Source organism: Rhinatrema bivittatum, chromosome 10 (genome assembly GCF_901001135.1).
Source record: "Rhinatrema bivittatum chromosome 10, aRhiBiv1.1, whole genome shotgun sequence".
Lineage (NCBI taxonomy): Eukaryota > Metazoa > Chordata > Amphibia > Gymnophiona > Rhinatrematidae > Rhinatrema > Rhinatrema bivittatum.
Genome location: NC_042624.1, coordinates 30,214,112 through 30,231,168, shown reverse-complemented (window position 1 = coordinate 30,231,168; position 17,057 = coordinate 30,214,112). Strand labels below are relative to the sequence as shown.

General features: G+C 43.0%; 1 protein-coding gene across 3 annotated transcripts in view; it reads right to left on the bottom strand.

The window, feature by feature from the left end:
- ABCD3 (ATP binding cassette subfamily D member 3) overlaps nucleotides 1-17,057 on the bottom strand; it is a 312,071-nt gene that overhangs the window by 224,402 nt on the left and 70,612 nt on the right. For 2 of the 3 annotated variants that reach the window (XM_029618697.1, XM_029618696.1), the window contains exon 4: nucleotides 13,056-13,144. In XM_029618697.1, coding sequence (XP_029474557.1) covers nucleotides 13,056-13,144 — 89 coding nt within the window. Of the gene's footprint in view, nucleotides 1-9,620; nucleotides 11,915-13,055; nucleotides 13,145-17,057 lie in introns of those variants that run through there. The other variant, XM_029618698.1, reaches the window with a different exon arrangement.

Below are 17,057 nucleotides of genomic sequence, written 5' to 3'. Positions count from 1 at the left end.
CCCTTAAAGCTGGCCTCCAGGTCCGTGCCTGGAAAACCCAGAGTCTTCAGAGTCTGGGAAACAAGAGCTGGTAATTCATCCTTGTGAGAGAAATGAAGCATGGTTTGGTATGGTTCCAGGTCTGGAGGGATTTCTCCTTCTTCCAGAGAACAGACATCAACCTAATGCAGACCCTTCTGAGGTATCCGGGTCCCTGCCCGGGAGACTCTTAGTTAGGCGAGGCATTCGAGTAAGGCTAGGAGGATTCTATGCTTCCGGCAGGGGTTGAGCCTGTGTTGCAGCCGGAGCTGATTGAGCCTGAACAAATGCTTGCAGCCATTGGAAAAGATTCTAACCAGGGTCCATGTTAATCCCAGGGAGAGTCGGAGTAGGGGCCCCTGAGGTGCCCTCCTGTGGAGAAATCCTCTCGGAGTTGCATAGGTCCGGGGAGCTATCGAGAGTAGTAGCTCCAGACCCGTCCTCATACCGAGACGGACCAGGCTTTGGTCCTCCCTGGGCTTCTTTACAAGGCCGACACAGGCAGGCCTCTAGTTCAGGCTAAGCGGCTCTAATGTGGCAGGCTGTGCAAAGAGAGTGCCTTCTGGCCTTCTTAGACGCCAGTGCCACTGAATCTATGTCTAGGCGCACGTTTCATTGCGTGAGAGGATTTGTGCGCGGCCGTAGTTATGCGCACGGCGAATATTTGTGTGCGGCCTGCACAAGGAGTGCGCTCTGGTGTGCGCGCGGCTAACTTATGCCGACGTTTGGTTGTGCGCACGGCCCAGTTGTGCGCACCGCTGCGTGCGCAGGTATGCGCGCAACTCTATGGGATGCGCACAAGTTATGTGCATCGGCCGCCGGAGTGTCCTGTGCGTACCGCCGAAGGGAAGATGGCGCCGACGACCCCTGCATGCAAGATGGTGCCCCCCTCCCGTGAGGGTCTCCACGTGTGTGGACCCTTGCACCGGATCAGAGCCTAGCCTAACCAAGGCTGCTCAACCCGATCGGTGCTCCCTTTCAACTCGCTGGAAGCACAGTCGGTACAGTGATCCAAGTTCTGGAGACTTGAGACCTGAATGTAAAGTTTCCTTCTTACCTGGTCTCGTCGCTTACCATTTGCGTATCGGACGGTCTCCAGCTGCGGGGGGAGAGGGTTTTACCTTCACCGCCGCGCTCGGATGTGCACCCGCTGCCTTTAAGCCACTCTGGGGGCTAAGTCCATGCCAGGATATCAGAGATCACCTCAGGAATTCTCGACTGGGAGAGGGATTCTTAGGTTTCACCTCAGGAGAGCAGGGCTCGATCTTCTTGAAGGTAGATTACTAATACTATTCTAGTGTGTGGGATAGTGCCCGCATCTGCTGTGGAGACGGAGAAATACTGAAGAGCTAAGCTTACTGCATGGGTATATATAGAGTGACGTCAGCTTTGAAATCTGACTCCTTCTCCCATCTGCTATCAAGAGAGCACAATACCCATTGGTCCTGAGTCCATCTGGCTACACGCTAGGAAATACTGTTTTTGTCTCCAACACCTCCACTGGGAAGCCATTCAATGAATTCACTACCCTCTCTGTAAATAAATACTTCCTAAAATTACTTCTACCTCCTTTCACCTTTATCCCATGACTTCTTTTTCTAGAGCCTCCTTTCTTAATGAAAGAGGCTTGCCTTCTGTGCATGGAAATCTTTAAGATATCTGAATGACTCCATCATATTTCCCCTATCTCGCCTTTCCTCTAGAGCAGAGCTTTCCAAACTTTTCATGTTGGTGACACACCTTTTAGACAAACATAATTTCGGGACACAGAGGTTAAAGGTTAAATGAACAAAATGTATTTTGACAATTTACGTATGTTTCCTTAAATATATACATAATAAAATGTTTCACGACACAACCTATCTTGTGAAAACCTTTCATTTATATTAAAAATATATAATATTCCAAGATTAATGTTATTGTTATAATTTATGAGTAACAATAATAAAACAAAGTTATTGTGTTATTCAATTTACCTCTTTAATGAGATATATGAGCTTGATGGACACAGCTTTTGAATATTTGATGTTAATAAAAAAGTCCAAAAGGTCTTCTGCGTAATTTTAAAAAGCTGGCCAGTTTCACACTATAAAATTATTGATAGCCTCATTCAACTAATTCTATATGTCTATGAGAGTGAAGTCTGGAATTTATAGGAAGGGACAGAATGTCAATATAAATCCTGCACCTCCAGTTCTGTAACTCTCTGCATCCACTGAAATTCCCCCAAACAATGGAGCTTGGATGTTTCCCTTACAGCTCATCATACTAAAAGATATTTTCAAATTCTGGTGTCACCTCACAGTAACAGCAGCACAAACACCTTCCACTGCCAGGCACATTGTGAACTAACACAAAACCCCGCAAAAAAGACACTCAAAATCTATACTGCAATCCCATCATAACGTAACAGTAATAACACCAAGGACTCAAACAACAATAACCCTACCTGTGAAAAAGCAAGGGTAAATATTAACTGGGTCCTAGAATACCAATATACCACCTACTGAGGAAACAAAACAAACCAGATTGCTATAGATCCCTATGCTAGCAGAATCTCTCATCATGGTCACACACACAGAGCAGAGACAGACCCTCACCAAATACAGACTACAAAATAAAGGAGCTCAAATTAGACAAAAACTGAAATGGACATCCCAAGAAGCCAGACTCTCTGTATTAACAATGGGAAAACAGAACCACCATTCCTCATAAAACATAAAATCAAGAAACATAAAGCATCAGTTATAATAGTAAAACCATACTAATAAAAGAATATTTTAAAACTATTGATAAATAGAATTTCTATTAATTAAAATCATATACATTTTTTACAATTTCCCAAACACCAATAAAATATTTCAAAACAGCACATTTATCAAATAACACCCAATAATTAAAACTAATAAGGATTTTAAAAAGCCACTGCTGTCCATAGTTTGGAGCTCTTGATTTCCAGTCACCCTGATATTGTCAAGGATTAGGAGGTTATCCTCTCTCTCTCACACACATACTCACATGTCCATTCTCTCTCACACATACACTGTCACATACATACACATTCATGCTCTTATATCCACCATAACCTCTCGCTCTCACAAACACTGACACACTCTCAGGCTCTAAAACACTCTCTTCCCCTCCACACACACCCCCCACACAAACTCTTACTCCCCTGGATTTTCTAATACACACTCATGCTCTCACTCTCTCTGGCTCCCTCACATACACACACACATACCCAGGCAAGTTCCCAATCATTCTCATACAAACACACACACCCAGGCAAGCTCCCAGTCATTCTCACACACTGAAACTGACCCCCAGGCAGGCTCCCATTCATTTTCATACCACTCCCTCACCATCCCCCAGGCAGGCACACATTCATTCTCACACAGACCCCCAGGCAGGCACCAATTCATTCTCACACACACACAGACCCCCAGGCACCAATTCATTCTCACACACACACAGACCCCCAAGGCAGGCACCAATTCATTCTCACACACACACAGACCCCCAGGCAGGCACCAATTCATTCTCACACACACACCCATACACCACACACAGGCAGGCACCTCTTCTCACACATACAAACCCCAGGAAGACACCCATACATTCTCATACACAGACACACCCTCAGGCAGGCACCCATGCATTCACACGCACTCTACGGGCCCTCAGCTTCTCTCTTACCTCTGGGCCTCCTCTTCACGGGTCGCTGGAGGATGGGCTCTGCAGCGGCCACCCTGCTCTTCTCGGGCCGATCCGCGGCAGCGGCGGCCCTGCTCTTCTCGGGCCGATCCGCGGCAGCGGCGGCCCTGCTCTTCTCCGGCCGATCCGCGGTGGGGACCCTGCTACCGGGCCTCCTCCTCCTCTTCTTAGCTGGCAGCAACAACGCTGCTCCTCTTCTGCACGTGGCCGACGCTCCTCCCCCTTCCTGCCCGTGCGGCTCCTTCAATATTTTTCTTCCGGGGCCGCATGGGCAGGAAGGAGAAGGAGCACCTGCACGTTTAGACGTCACCTTTTTCTTCTGGCCGTGGTGACGTGAGCTCCACCACGGCCTTGCCGATCTTCCTGCCGGCACGGAGCACAGCGATTCTTCAGTACTAAGCCGCCAGTGGGATGAGGTCCACCGGCGGCCGCATTGGCTCCCACTTGCCGGTGTGTCACGTGCACCGGGCTTGCGCGACACACCGGCACACTGCAGGCGACACAGTAAAGTGTCGCGACACACACTTTGGAAAGCTCTGCTCTAGAGTATACATGTTTAGATCTTTTGAGTCTATTCTGATAAGCTTTAAAACGAAGACCATTGATATTTTAGTAGCCACCCTCTGGACCAACTCCAACCAGTTTATATCCTTTTGAGAGTGGGGTCCCCAGAATCGTACACAGAATTCCAAATGAAAATTGGCTATTTACATGCGCCTTAACGGAGACATGATAATTAATCAGCAAGTTCCTATTCTAAATGTCTCTGATTCTAACTTTAATTTATTTTAATTTTAGCTTATTTTCTTAACTCTGTGTATTTTATTCACCAATTTAATAATGTCTTAGAGCTGTTTTAGATTAATTCTAAGCTACCAATATTTTAGTTATTTAGCTATTATTTGTATTTTATTATTTTATTGCATTTCTATTCTATTAATTGTACACTGTTGTGATGGTTTTATTACTGATGTGACGGTTTATAAAAACCAAATAAACCATAAACCATCTCACAAGGGATCTATACAAGGGCAATATCACCTCCCTTTTTCTGCTGACCATTCATCTTCACATGTAGCCAAACATCTTTCTGGCTTTGGCCATCATTTTGTCCACTCATCAGATACAATGACCCCCAGATCTTGCTCTTCTTTCATGCTTAGAAGTATTTCTCCTCCAACACAGTACTTCTCCCTTAGGTTTTTGTAATCTAAATGTATTACTCTGCATTTTTTAGCATTAAATCCTCCTCATGTTTTCCACGACTTCCTGGCTGTGTACCCTGTTGCAGATTTTGGTATCACTGGCAAAAAGATAAACCTTTAGCTTTGTCACTTACAAAAATGTTGAAACGAACTGGTTCAAGGACCGTCCCTTGAGATACAACATTAGTAACAATGAAAAGAGGTTGGTGACACCTTATAGACCAGTGATGGCCAACCTTTTGAGCTCAGTGTGTCAAAATTCATATAAAAACCGAGCATAACTCGGGTGGTGTGTCACTTCTAGAAAAATCCATAATTGTGATATTTGTAGCTCTAATTAATAACAAAAAGTTATAATTTTAATATGTACTGTATTTATTAATAAAGCAAAAACAAATAATTCTTTACCTTACCTTAGTGACTTTTTTGTTGCTGAATTTCATCGGCTAAATCTTCAATTAAAACACTCTCTCCCCCTCTCCGCCCCCCCCCCCCCCACACACACACACAAACTCTTACTCCCCTGGATTTTCTCATACACACTCATGCTCTCACACACACACAAACACACACACCCAGGCAGGCTCCCATTCATTTTCACACCACTCCTACTCCATCCTCCAGGCAGGCACCAATTCATTCTCACACACACAGACCCCCAGGCACCCATGCATTCACACACATACACCCCCAGGCAGAGTCCCATTCATACACATGCACACACTAAAGGCAGACCCCCCCTCTCTTTTGCCAGCAACCTCGGAACCTCTCTCATTCCTCTGCTGCCACTGTCACTGCTGCCACATGGCTATTGGGGATGTTGCTATTCTTGCACATTCCCAAAGGTTACATGTGCCAATCACTAAAAAGAATTTTTTTTACCTTTGCTGTCTGATCTTAGTTTTCTAATTGGTTGGTCACAGGCTTTTTTTTCCACCTTCCCTTTCTTATTTTTTTTTTGCCAATTCCTTTTATATTGTCTTTTTTTTCTGTTTCTTTTCTCTCCATCTTCTTCCCTCAAACACACAGTCAGGTTCTCATTCTCACATGCATTTCTCTCTCTCACACGCAGGCTCTCACTGTCACATGCTCTCTCTCTCATACAATCATTCATACACACAGTCTCTCACTGGCACATGCTGTCTGACTCTCACACACACAGACTCTCTCTCACTCCCACATGCTGTCTTGCTCAAGCACATGCTCTCACTGGCACATTCTCTCTCTCATACAATCATTCATACACACAGGCTCTCACCAGTACATGCTCTCTCATACAATCATTCATACACACAGGCTCTCACCGGCACATGCTCTCTCATACAACCATTCATACACACAGGCTCTCACCGGCACATGCTCTCTCATACAACCATTCATACACACAGGCTCTCACCGGCACATGCTCTCTCTCATACAATCATTCATACACACAGGCTCTCACCGGCACATGCTCTCTCTCATACATTCATACACACAGTCTCTCACTGGCACATGCTGTCTGACTCACACACACAGGCTCTCTCTCACTCCCACATGCTGCCTTGCTCAAGCACATGCAGTCTCTGCAAACATTCAGGTCCTCACACACAATCTCTCAACTCATCTCATGCGCGCGCGCGCGCGCGCACACACACACACCCCCTCTACAGACCCTCAGCCTCTCTCTCACCTCTGGGCCTCCTCTTCGCGGGTCGCCGCAGGATGGGCTCTGCAGCGGCCCTGCTACCGGGCCTCTTCCTCTTCTCGGGCCGCTGTGACTTGGGATTTGCGGCGGCCCGTAAGCACTGCTCCTCTTCTGCACGTGCTGATGCTTCTCCTCCTTCCTGCCCACGCGGCTCCAGCAACGTTTACTTCCAGGGCCGCCCAGGCAGGAAGGAGGAGGAGGAGCATCAGCGCGTTCAAACACGATCTTTTTCTTTGGGCTGTGGTGACATGAGCCTCACCACGGCCCTGCCTATCTGCCTGTCACTGCGCCTCATGCGCCTCCCTGCGCCCGGGGGCATTGGGGGGGGGTGGAGGGGTCCGGAGGGTGGGGGGATACTAAAAAATTAATTTTAAAGGGTTGGCGCAGCCGATAAAAAAAAAAAAAAAAAAATTCGATAGTCCCGAAACGCTACACGTGTCAGCAAAAACGGCTCGGCGTGTCATAGGTTAGCCATCACTGTTATAGACTAATCAATTTATTGAGGCGTGAGTCCACTACGTCAGATGCATGAAGTGTAGTACAAGAGGTGGGTAAACTATATGGGGTTGGGGGAGGATACAAAATAAACATAAGGTACTGAATTAGGTGGGCAGGGTTTGAAAACAAAGCTTTAATATAGCATAATAATCTAGCCTACTGATAACAGAGGTAAGTGTAAAAAGACAGAATGATCTAATAATAGTTAATATATTTTACTCCCCTCCTATACTACACCTTAGTACCTTTGGCTGTAACCCCTCTGGCCCCAATGCCTTAAAGTTTAGTTAGCTCCTCACAAATACGCTTTTCTGAAAAGCAATTGAGGTTTACCTCACTTCCATTCTCATTTGTATTCGTTCTGTGTGGTTTTGCTCCAGGCCCTTCTACAGTGAACAGCAAACAAATATTTGTTTAAACAATTTCATTTTTTCTCATTGCCCTCTACATCTTCCTCCCCTTTGCTTCAGTCTCACAATGTCACTTTTGCACTTCCTTTTATCGCTAACCTAACTAAAAAAAATGTCATCCCCTGTTTTACCGTATTTGCTATTTTTTCCCCACTGAATTTTTGCATTCCTGACTATTTTCCCAGCTTTCCAGATACTGTTGCCTGCCTTTTTTTATGATCTCTTCTAGTTTATGAATGTTAACATTTTCTCCTTATCTTTTCAGCTATTTCTTTAGAAAACAATAGCGGCTTCTTTTTCTCCTTTTCTTTATTTACTTTCCTAACAAAAAGATTAATTTCATAATATCTCATTTTAGTTTTTGCCCATCTCTTCTACTTCCCCTAGATTTTCCCATCTTGCTAATGACTCCTAGAGGTATTCCCAATGTTAACAAAGTTAGTTTTCCTGAAGTCTAGGACCCTCGCTTTTCAATGAACCTTCATCTCATGCAGTCTATTTAAGAACACCACCACCATCTGGTGATCACTGGATCCCAAATGATCATCCACTACATCAAAGATACTGTCCCTGTTGGTAAGCACCAGGTCCAGTATCACCCCCTCACATATGGGTTCCACTTCCAGTTGACAGAACAACTCTCCTTGCAGAGAATCCAGAATCTCCTTGCTTGTAGAAGACACCACAGCCAGGATGTCCCAATTAACATCCAAAAGACTGAAATCCCCTAGCAATAGCACCTCCCCTTTCATAGCAATTTGTGAATATCCTCCATTAAATCTCCATCCATTTCTTCTATCTGTGACAGAGATCTGTATATTACACCAATATAAACAGATGTTCCATTCCCTCTTTCCAGATTAATCCACAGTACCTGCTCCTTAACTTGTATGCCCTGCAATTCTGTTGCTTTAATATATTTTCTTTTATGTATAGTGCCACGCCTCCTCTCTTCCTTCCTATCCAGTTCTTCCTAATAGATTGCAGCCCAGTTTAACTTTATCCCAGTCAAGGTTTTCTGTGTTTCACATCTCTGTCACAGCCATTAAATCTAAATCAGCTTGGGGATGCAAAATATATATTTGCAGACCCAGAACAATTGCGCAGCTATTTAGACTCCTCAAAGTAATCCTAGCATGAATCCAAAAGGTAGTTGGTGATTTAAGAGAATTGGCGTTTAGTTTAAGAATATAACATATCATTTTGGAAATTTGAGAAAGTTTCTTTAATATTGCTCTGTTCACCCTTGGTCTCCCATATTTCCTTTCAAGTTAATGTTTCAATTTATGTCTATACTAAATGCGTGGTGTACAAGATAATGTTATTTCTTGAAAATGTAATTTTCTTTGCATTGGGAATGACATAATATTGAAAAATTTCTGTTTAATTAATGTTAAAATTTAATAAAGTTTAAATATTAAAAAAAAAAAAAAAAATCTAAATCAGCTTCTTCCATGACTGCCTCTAGTTGTGATACTATGGGGTACATTTTAAAACATAGCGCATGCGCGAACAAAAGTCGGCGCGCGCAAGGGGGTGCACATTTGTGCAACTTGCGTGCGCCAAGCCCTGCGCGCGCTGCCCGTTCCCTCCGAGGCCACTCCAAAATCCCTCCCCCCACCTTCCCCTCCCTAACCCACCCCCCCGGCCCTATCTACCCCCCCTACCTTTGTCGCACAAGTTACGCCTGCTCACAGCAGGCGTAACTTTGCGCGCGCCGGGCCGGCTGCTGTGCGCCATGTTCCGGTCCAGAGGCCGCGGCCAGGCCCCCGGAACGCCCCCGGGCTGAAACCACGCCTGCGGTACCGCCCCCAGATGAAGTGCTGACCGCATCACGCCCCCAATGACACGCCGACCGCGTCACGCCCCCCGACACGCCCACCCCAAGAAAGCCCCGGGACTTGCGCACGCCGGAAGCCTATGCAATATAGGCTCGGCGTGCGCAGGGGCATTTTAAAAGGGTTACGCGTGTACCTTATGGGCGTAACCCTTTTAAAATCCGACCCTATGAGCATAAGTATACATAGCTTTCCAAATATTGCTCATTTTTTCACATTTCTATACAAATATTTAACGTTTTATTATTACCAGGTAGACCTGAGGAAAGCCACTGTTTATTCCTGGACATAAGCAACATAGAATCTAGCTAATATTTGGGATCCTGCCAGGTACTTGTGTCCTGGATTGACCACTGCTGGAAAGAGGATGCTGGGCTTGATGGACCCTCGGTCTGATCCAATATGGCAGTTCCAATGTTATGTTCTTATGTTCTAATTGCAGAATGTTAATATGTTGGTGGCTAGTCTGGCATCCATTGGGAGAGTGTTCCAGAGCCTGGGGATGAACAAGAAGGAGTAGTTATGAGTTCTGGCCAGTCTGGAGCTTTAGGAGCAGGGAATTTAGAGGTGTCATTTTTAGATCTTAGTGTATAAGAGTGTTTTTGAAGGGGGCCTAGTGATCCTTACAGAGTTCATCTGCAGAAACAAGAATATACAGCAGTTTCCCTTTAAAAGATAATTATTTAATTGTTCTCTTAAAATATAAGGTCTATCTTAGGGAATGCAATAAAAGATTATTAAAGAGCAGAAAAAATGTGTTTCATAGGCTACTAGTAACCTTAGATAAAGTTATTTTCGGGAGGACTTCGAGCGGAGATACCTCTCCGAGAGAGGAGAGGAGAGGCCATAAGGGGTTTAAGGCAAAAGCGCTTCAAAACATCAGAAGCTGGTAACATCGTAACCTTACCCGTAGCCACGCCCCTCTAGTGACGTCATCCAGGGGAGCCGGAACGCCGGATAAATTCGACCCAGGTGCGGTGCCTAAATCAGAGGACTTCGAGCGGAGATACCTCTCCGAGAGAGGAGAGGAGAGGCCATAAGGAGTTTAAGGCAGAAGCGCTTCAAAACATCAGAAGCTGGTAACATTGTAACCTTACCCGTAGCCACGCCCCTCTAGTGACGTCATCCAGGGGAGCCGGAACGCCGGATAAATTCGACCCAGGTGTGGCGCGCAGCCGCCGGTGCGCTGCCAAAGCCGCGCGCCCCTAGGGGAAAATATTTTGCTTTTTCTTCAGTTACCTATATGGGTAAGAAGAGAAAGACTAAACCTTGGACTTCATCTCCAGCGGTGCATGTGGTAAGAGGACCGATGGATGCCCATCTGATGAGACGAGTAAGTCAATCTGCTCGAGATACTATACCAGACATTTCTTTTTCTTCTGGTGCTTCTGACAGCCCTGGTCAAATGCAGCACTCTCAATCTTTGATTGAATCGCCTGGCCAAACACCCCAAAGTACTGACCAAGGAGTTGTGAATACAACACCAAGTGGCCATTTAGAAGCTGGGAACATGGTGAGTTCTGGTTTACAGGTATCTGTGACAGAACCCATAGACCCTCAAAATATAACGTTGGGAGATGTATGGAAGGCTATAACAGAATTACAGAAAGTTGTATCTAGTGCTATAAGTCAGAATGACAAAACAGCTATGGAATTTAAAAATGCTTTAGAAGTGCATGATAATCGTTTAAAGAATCTAGAAGAGTTGGGTAAAACAACTACAGCACAAGTTTCAACCTTGCAGGCTGTTAACTCTCATATCAAAGATAGTTTGGCAAATCATAGGCAGTTTGAGAATTTGGAAAATGAATTGAGGGTCAGGAATTTGAGATTCCTGAATTTTCCTATTACTAGGCTCTTATCTGCCAATGAGCTGCTGAAAAAATATTTACTAGAGGTTTTGTCTCTCGACAATTGATGATAAAAGTATTTCGAAAATTTATTATTTGATGGATTCTAGATTAAGAACTCAGGTGGAGGGGGAGGGAATGGATGTGGTTCAGCAACAGTCACCTAATTTGACTTCTTTTTTGGAATCCTCTGTGGATGATATTCCACAAAGGGCTACTCTGTTTGTTACTTTATGTAGGGAAAACGATAAAAGTTTAATACTGCAAAAGTATTTCAAGAATAAGGATTTCCTATTTTGTGGGCAGAGAGTACAGATATTCCCTGATGTTTCAAGGAACACACAGTTAAAAAGAAAACAATTTTTGGTATTGAAGCCCAGAGTTCTCGCTTTGGGAGCTTCATTCTTCTTGAAATTCCCGTGTAAATGTGTGGTTGTTTTTCATAAGAACAAATTCATATTTCAGGACCCCACCCACCTAGAAACCTTTTTGGAAGATAAAGAAAAAGATTGAGATGTAGTATAGTCTGCAAAAAAAATAAATATATATATATATATATCTCCTGTAAATGTAACTTGTGTTACGAATATTGCTTATTGTTATTTTCTTATTAATAGCCTCCCATAATGTGGACTAGGAATTTTGTTGCATAAGTAATAATTTGTAAAGATTATGTAATGATGTTTTCTTTTGTACACAAAACTCATTCTTTTTGATTTTATAACTGAATTGTTTAAAATCCTAATAAACTATAAATAAAAAAAAAAAAAGATAAAGTTATTTTCATTGAGGATGACTGGAAAAATCTTACTATATAATTATTTACCAAGTGATACATTTCTAACCCCTCCTACCTCTTTTTTCTTAGCTCAATGCATGCATGTTGCTATGGAGGTAAATATTCGGTTCTGCATCTCATAAGAAATGAAACAGCCTAGAAGGTTTCCGCAAAAGGGCCTTGTATCAGTCTTACAAATGGTGGAGTTAGACAATGTTTTCCTTGTCTATCCAATAGGAGCAAGAAACCTACTAATGGAAGTGTATGTAGGTGCTACAGATGGGATGATAACCCTAAAATAAGAATGGAGAATTCATAAGATATATGGAAGTACAAATACAGGAGGATTCACAAACATGGACTTTTCCAAATCAGTTTTTTTTGTGAACGCTGAATAAAGGCAAAGAGGAAAGAATTTATGGAAATGATCACAGATGTCACAGAAAGTATCAAATTTATATATATATATATATATATATATATATATATATATATATAATAAGAAAAAAATATAGACTAAGGAAATAATCTGTAAAGAGCTGCATAGGTCTGGAAGCGCTTTAAAAATAAGCAGAAGTAAGAAAGTCAAATACAGGAAAATAAAATTTAACATAAATCCTGACATAAAACATAGCTAAATATATTTACCATGGAAACTGAAGTCAAGCTCAGGCAGTGGCTGATTTATTCGGCTGCCTCAAATGAATTACAGACATGGCATAGATACTGGTGTTTTCAATTACTATGGCTATTGGACCAACTAGTTCTTGCTTCATATAATATTGTCACAAGAATCTATGAAACACTTCTATAAGCTTACATATTTGAAAAGATAAAGTACTTTTAAAAAAAAAATTTGTTCATAGTAATACACACTGACTTTTGGCTATTCATGGAATAAAAGTATTTTCACATATGCTACAAAACATGTTTCACCCAGTTACATTTCCTAGCTCAGAACTCAAAGACCCACCTTCTATTGTTATATTAAAATTAATGAATGAGGTAAACCATCTAAGATTTTTAAAAAAGCATAGAGAAAATATTAAGAAAATACCTTTCAATCATGGTCCCATTCTGAATCATCCACACGTCACAGTATGTGCGAGCTATCAGCATAAATGCAATTAGCGTCAAATAACCCATCTAGTGTGCAAAACAAAACACACAATACTGGTATTTTACAAATACTGTGCTTATACTAGCCTAACAATTCAATCATGGAAAGGGTCACCAAAACACTCTCCCCTTAAACACACTCCTCTGCTAACCATTCAAAGGTAAGCCTTATGGATGGTTAACAATGGTCTTTTTTTAAGGCTCGGGAGGACAGCCTGCCTTGCTACAAAAAGGAATACTTTTGAAAGGGCTAGGTTTACATGAACTGCATAAAGGGACGACTGCAAATGAAGAAATTAACTTACCTCTTAATTTCCTTTCTTTCTGCTCCACCAGTCAGGAACACATGGGTTTCGTCCCTTCATCCAGCAGTTGGAGACAGAATTCTTTTTTTAATGACATCACTAGTACATGTGTCATGCAAAGAACCAGTATAGTCAGTGTACTACTGCCAAACCTAAAAAATAACTTCCAAAAAACATTCTCAAAATAAGCACCTTAATTAATCTTAAATATAAGAAAACTCAAAATTCTTGAAGTGTTGCTTTCTTTAAGAAGAAAATGCTCTTACTTTATAACTATTTGCTTAAGACCTACAGTCAAAATTCTCAAAATATAATTATGTACTTATAGAAAATCTTAAATAGCTTCCAGTAGTAACAACTATCAGGTCTTTCTGGGTGGGTTTCCTGACTGGCATGGGAGAAGTAAAGGAAAGGAAATTAACAGGAAAGTCCTAATTTCTCCTTCCTTTTCCTTCTCTTCCACCAGTTAAGAACATATGGAAAGTACCAAAGCCCATTTATCTAGGGTGGGGTGGATGTCAATCCCACTTTCAAAATTGCTGCTTCAAAAACTTCATCCTCTCTTGCTAGAACATCCAATCTATAACGTTTTGCGAATGGACTTAAAGTGGTCCATGTCACTGCCTTACAGATATCAATAGAATTTACTGTGCCCCTTTCAGCATATGGAGCAGACTGCGCCTTGTCAAATGCGCCCTAAAGCTCCTGATGTAAATAAGATGAACATATATAGTAGAGCTTCTTTAATCCATCTTGCAATGGTAGCCTTAGAGGCTGCTTCACCTTTGTGTGGGTCCCCAAACACAAACAAACTCTCAAGCTTTCGAAACTCACTCATTACTTCGAAATATTTTTGAAGACCATGTTCAACATCCAAGAATTTTAGATTCCTCTTATCTCCTCTACAATCCTTCTTGCCAAAACCTGGTAGCACAATGCTCTGATATGGATGAAAATTAGAAATCACCTTTGGCCAAAAGGATGGAACAGGTCTCCGAACCACAGATTCCCTATGAAATGTTAGAAAGGGTTCTTTGCAAGATAAAGCCTGCAATTCTGACACATTCCTTGCTGATGAGATGGATATCAAAAAAACAGTCTTTAAAGTTGAACCTTTCAATGTTATATGGCCTAAAGGCTGAAAAGGTTTTTACAGCTAATGCCCATAAAACTAAATTCAAACTCCACTGTAGAATTATTGTCGTAAGTGGGGGGCAAATATGCTTCACCCAACTCTACCTCTAAGACTTGATATTGCTGCTGTGTCTTTAATGAATTTAAAGCTAAATCTTTTACAAATCTCTTTTGTAAAAATGCAAAAAATATCTTTAATTTGCAAATACCAAGATGAAATGGAGTTTTGTCCACAAAGATTTCAGACACACACCAAATTTGTATGCATTCCAATGACATTGATCTTTTCTTTGAATTTAAAATTGTTTTAATTACTGAAGCTGAATAACCCTTCTTGACCAACTGTGCCCTTTCAAAAGCCAGGTTGCAAGTGATAAGGGAGAAGAGTCATCCATCATGATAGGACCCTGATGCAGAAAGCCCTTACTATCCATAGCAGAAGCCATGGAGAATACTACCCTTAACCAATATGCTTTGATGCTTTTAATGCAACTGTAACATTGCTCCCCCTTAGATAGCAGGGAGGAAAAGAGAAATTGTATTCAGACAACAACCAAGAGGGCCCTGACTTCCACAGTCTAGGGTACTGATACACAGTCATAAAGGAAAAAGCACAGGATTGCTTCTATGGCCAAGTCTATAAACAAAGCACGTCAAGCAGCACGGTCTAAATTTTCAAGAAAGCTCATCATCCAGTAAAAAAATGTTGCTAGGTGCAATTTTTATGAGTTATCATAAGGCATGGGGATAACTGCATGGAGTAGCAGTTACTACCCTTAAGAGAAATATGGGAGTAACCTGCATAGAGTGACAGTTACTACCTAAGAAACTTGCTGGGCAGAGTGGATGGACTGTTTGGTCCTTTTCTGCCGTGATTTCTATGTTTCTATGACTCCTGGTAACTTTAATGGCTGATTGACTAACAGCCTTTTAAAATCTGCATACCAAGGCCTCCTTAGCCAATCTGGTGCCACCAGAACTATTCAAACTCCCTCCTTCTCTACCTTCTTTATTGTATGCTCTATCACAGGGGTCAGGAACCTATGGCTCGGGAGTCAGATATGGCTCTTTTGATGGCTGCATCTGGCTCGCAAACAAATCTTTAATAAAAAAGTAAAAATCTAACAAAATCCCCCACCCTCCTGACGCCCCTCAAGACCTCCAAAATTAATTTACTACAACCCCCACCCTCCTGACCCCCCCCCCCCAAGACCTGCCAAAAGTCCCTGGTGGTCCAGCGGGGGTCCAGGAGCGATCTCTTGGATTTGGGCTGTCAGCTGCCAGTAGTCAAAATGGCGCCGACGGCCCTTTGCCCTCACTATGTCACTGGGGTCGACCAATGGCGGCGGTAGCCCCTGTGACATAGTAAGGGCAAAGGGCCGTCGACGCCATTTTGATTACTGGCAGCCGACGGCCCTTTGCCCTTACTATATCACAGGGGCTATGCCACCATTGGTCAACCCCAGTGACATAGGGAGGGCAAAGGGCCGTCGGCGCCATTTTGACTACTGGCAGCCGACAGCCCAAGTCCAGGAGATCACTCCCAGACCCCCGCTCGACCACCAGGGACTTTTGGCAGGTCTTGGGGGGGGGGGGGGGGGTCGGGAGGTGGGGGTTTGTAGTAAATTAATTTGGCAGGTCTTGGGGGCTTCAGGAGAGTAGGGGGTTGTAGTAAATTAATTTGGTAGGTCTTGGGGGAGTCAGAAGGGTGGGGGGTTGTAGTTAGTATGGCTCTCACGGAATTACATTTTAAAATATGTGGCGTTCATGGCTCTCTCAGCCAAAAAGGTTCCCGACCCCTGCTCTATCAGGAACCATGGTAGAAAAACATACATCAGCTTCTCCCTTAAGCCAAGACTGCATTAAAACATCTATTACAATGCTGCTGAATTCTTTGAGCTGACTAAAAATCCTCTTTACCTTCTTGCTCCTTTGTGATACTATCAGGTCCATCTGATGTTCCCCCATTGCTACACTATCTGTTGATAAGCCGAATGGCTGAGTTCCCAGTCTCCTGGGTCTACTGCATTTCTGCTTAAGAAATCTGCTTGGATATTGTCCTGACCCACATTGCGTAAAGCTGATAATTGTGTCAGACTTCTTTCTGCTCATTCAAACAGCAGAGCTGTTTCCTCTGCTATACCCTGACCCTGGGTATCTTCTTGTTTATTCACATTTGCTACTGCCATTGCATTCTCACATAGTACTCTTACTGCTCTTTCCATGATCAATGACTGAAAATTGAGTAATGATAGCCTGTAAACAGTTTATGAACCACATACTTTCTATTTTTGTCCAACAACCCTGAGTGTACTGATCTTGGCAACCTTTTAGACTGGCATCTGTTGTTAATATCCAATCTGTGTTCTCCAGTGCTAATCCCCTCTGCAGATTCAGCCTGTTCATCCACCACATTAAACTGTTCCTTACTGAATCTAACAAGGGTAATCAAATCTCGTACCCTTGAGATTAGGACTTCCATCTTGTTAACAGAGCTAGCT